Genomic DNA, 3,131 nt, shown 5'->3' with positions numbered 1-3,131 from the left:
ATAATGAGTATAGGTATGGTCTTTATTACTTTCTATAATGAAAATAAAGTGATGACTTCGTGCAGTCTCTTACAACTAACAACTCAAATTAGGAGTAAATTTAATTTTTCTCTTTGAATAATTTGATTGAATTGTTCTTTGTCTTTTTTATTCGCCGTAATTTTGCTCCTATTTTACTTCTTAAAATGAATAATTTATCTGAGTAAGGAAAGGGTTGTGGTACACTGAATTTGATAATTGGGTGAAAGTGCTGCAGAGGGATAAGTAAAATAAAAGAGGCAAGGCTGGGAGTAAAAAAAAAAAAAAAGGAAAAGACAATTACTAAAAGAAAGCTAAATAAAACAAAAAAAAAATGGTGCAAAAGCAATGAAACAAACTGACGCCCACCTTTCATTTTTGACAGACACCACGTATGATGTGATAAACATATTGTGCAATATAGTGTATAGGCGCCACACATATACGTGTGGCAAAGAGGTTCACTTTGCAACTACGTAGTTCGAAGTTTGATCACACTGCGCTACACTGTGGGCAAGCACCATCTTCGGTAACTTTGAATTGATCAGTAATACTTTGTAAGTGGAATTCTTTGGACGAAAACTATGTTTCTATGTTTGTATTTACATGCCTTTATGTAAAAACAGAAAAAAGACCCAAACGTAATTTAGCGATTTGATAAATACTGAACGATAAAACCTGTACATAACCGCAGTCGAATGACTGAAACCCGTAAAAGTTGAGGGTGATAGTTTGATAGAATCGTTGAAGAAAATACATGGCCGTATTTTTTTTTTTTTTCCTTTAATTATTTATCTTTTTTTGTTTTCATTTTTTCGAGTTGATAACAAAAAACTAGTCACGAACTGGAATCGTCCCCTCAAAATTGCTGACCTTGTTCCTAAATCACAAACTGTTGTTATTGTTGCAGTTAAGGGTGGTAGATCAGTAGAATCGTCAGAGTGCCAGAAAAAATACTTTGCAGTAATTCTTCTGACACTACGTTCCGAGTTCAAATCCCACGGATATTTTGAGAGGAAAGGAACAGTAAAAGAGTAAAATTTAAGTGAGATGGTCAGCGAATGTATACACATGAATATTTTATAATTTTCATTTTCACCAATTTTTTTATGAAAAAACATCGCTAGTTTGTTCTTTCCATCTAACCCCCAAAAAGTTACAAGCAGAATATTTATTTATTGTAAGTAAAATGTTTCAAAATCCTGAAACAAGACGAAATTATCCATAAACAAGTACATTGCACACGAAGACGCTATACTTCAAAGATAGAAATACCAAAATTGTATCAGTCCAGTACTGAGGCTGATGTAATCGGCTAATCCTTTCCAAGTTTCTAGCCTTGTACTTATGTAAGAAACAATTAGCAATATGGTAAATTGAAAATACCTCTAAGAAGTGTTCTGCATATTGAATAAATACGATATGGTCTGAACAAAGAAACAAGTTGTAAGACTTCGAAATGTAAAAAAATAATAAAAACAACTAAGGGAAATAACTCCAATAAGATCTGTGTTGATCGAAATTTTTGGACATTATAAGACAATACAAATAGAAGTAACATTGATATCTTGTTTCATTAAGAGCAACAAAAAAAAAAACTACCATTATAGGGGAAAATGGGGTATGAGAGCAGTGTTGTGCTTATTCATTTCACGAAAATATTAATGATGTAACTGTAGTCGACTTTTTACAAACAGGCATTGAAATTGAGCCTGCGAGGATATGAATTAAACGATCGCCAACTGCTACCAATAATGCCAACGATATTAGTATAACGCAAAGTTTAAAGCAAAATAGTAATTGCACTAAATTCAGTGAAACAAATTTAAAGTTGATCCTTAATTAAACACAAGAATTAAAATTTATAAATGATGCTAAGTAATGTTTTTTTTGTTTCGTGTCAGAGTATTAACGATATATAAGTGACGCGAAAAAAAACATATAAAACTTGGAATCGACTGTTTACCATCAAGTTCAAGACAAACTGATTTAATTCAAACCTTCATCAAGGGCATTATAGACGTAAGTTAGAAAGTAACAAACAGACCGATGATCAAATTCATTCTATTCCCAGTCATCTATCTTATACACTTTATCGAAGCCATAGTTTTCTTTTTTTCTTTTTTTTTTTGGCTTGGCATTTCGGATTTTTTTACAAGGTAGTAAGTGTGCAATAGAAGAATTTAACTCATTTTTAGCGGACCGAACAAGCACATAAAAATTCCCTGGATGACTCCTTGGATACATGAAGCTTAGAAAACAGTTTCAGTAGCAGCATCCTTTTCTGCTCTACGATGTAAATAAAAGAAGACTAGTAACAACTATAAGAAAGCGAAGGGGAAAAAGGAATAGCTACTAAAACAGTCTGTTAACTAAAACACCAAGGAGTATTAGTACTACTACTAAAACAGTAATTATATAACATTTGCCAAACTCAAATAAGCAGAATAGCAACAATAGTTTGTTTTGTTTTTTTAACATTTTTATCTGGCTATTTGGAAACGATGTTCACTTTCAAAGTACACTCATGATTAAACATTTACTATTCCGAGTTAAGCGATATGAGTATAATTACTTAAATGAATGAAAATTAATTGAAATAAACTTACAAAATATATAACCTGCTGTAATCTCAGCCAGTTGAAACTGTTCAGAGTTATTAAATCACTCGGGGTTACGCCCATTGTCGAAATTATTTGGTAAACCTTTATGAAATATCCTCAGCCAGTTCCTCTCAGACTTTTAGACTTTAAGCCTCATAATTGCCAAAAGTAGAGGACAGTTCGTAACACTGTATAAAACAAGTAAGACTTCTTCGGTCATTTGCTCTTGCAACACACCACCGTTGACGACGGTGTGTGTATGAATGCGTGTCCACTGCTTTTAGTGACATCTAGAAAATACAGGAGCACGGAATCAAGGGAGGTAACTCTAACATTACGCAATCAAAAGCATTGAAATATTGTTTTAGAGAGAGGGTGAGTTCAATCCTAATGAAAGGAAAATTTATAAATATATGTGTGCGTGTATATACGAATTAAATTCTCTGATCGTTTCCAGGGTTACATACATACATGCATATATATATATATATATATATATATATATATATA

At 32.3% G+C, this 3,131-nt stretch overlaps 1 protein-coding gene and 1 long non-coding RNA gene across 2 annotated transcripts in view; one reads left to right on the top strand and one right to left on the bottom strand.

Annotated features, from left to right (window-relative positions):
* The window catches only part of LOC106876024 (patatin-like phospholipase domain-containing protein 7), an 83,425-nt gene extending 80,511 nt beyond the window's left edge, over positions 1-2,914 (bottom strand). Inside the window, exon 1 of the mRNA XM_014924399.2 lies at positions 2,628-2,914. Within this exon, the coding sequence (XP_014779885.1) occupies positions 2,628-2,702 (75 nt within the window). The 5' untranslated portion in view covers positions 2,703-2,914. The remainder of the gene's footprint in view (positions 1-2,627) is intronic.
* LOC128247917 (uncharacterized) overlaps positions 419-3,131 on the top strand; it is a 12,177-nt gene continuing 9,464 nt past the window's right edge. Inside the window, exon 1 of the long non-coding RNA XR_008264261.1 lies at positions 419-575. This is a non-coding gene — a long non-coding RNA (uncharacterized LOC128247917). The remainder of the gene's footprint in view (positions 576-3,131) is intronic.

Source organism: Octopus bimaculoides, chromosome 1, assembly GCF_001194135.2.
Source record: "Octopus bimaculoides isolate UCB-OBI-ISO-001 chromosome 1, ASM119413v2, whole genome shotgun sequence".
NCBI classification, from domain to species: Eukaryota; Metazoa; Mollusca; class Cephalopoda; order Octopoda; family Octopodidae; genus Octopus; species Octopus bimaculoides.
The sequence above is the reverse complement of the archived record's forward strand: the minus strand, read 5'-3'. Positions and strand labels throughout refer to the sequence as shown.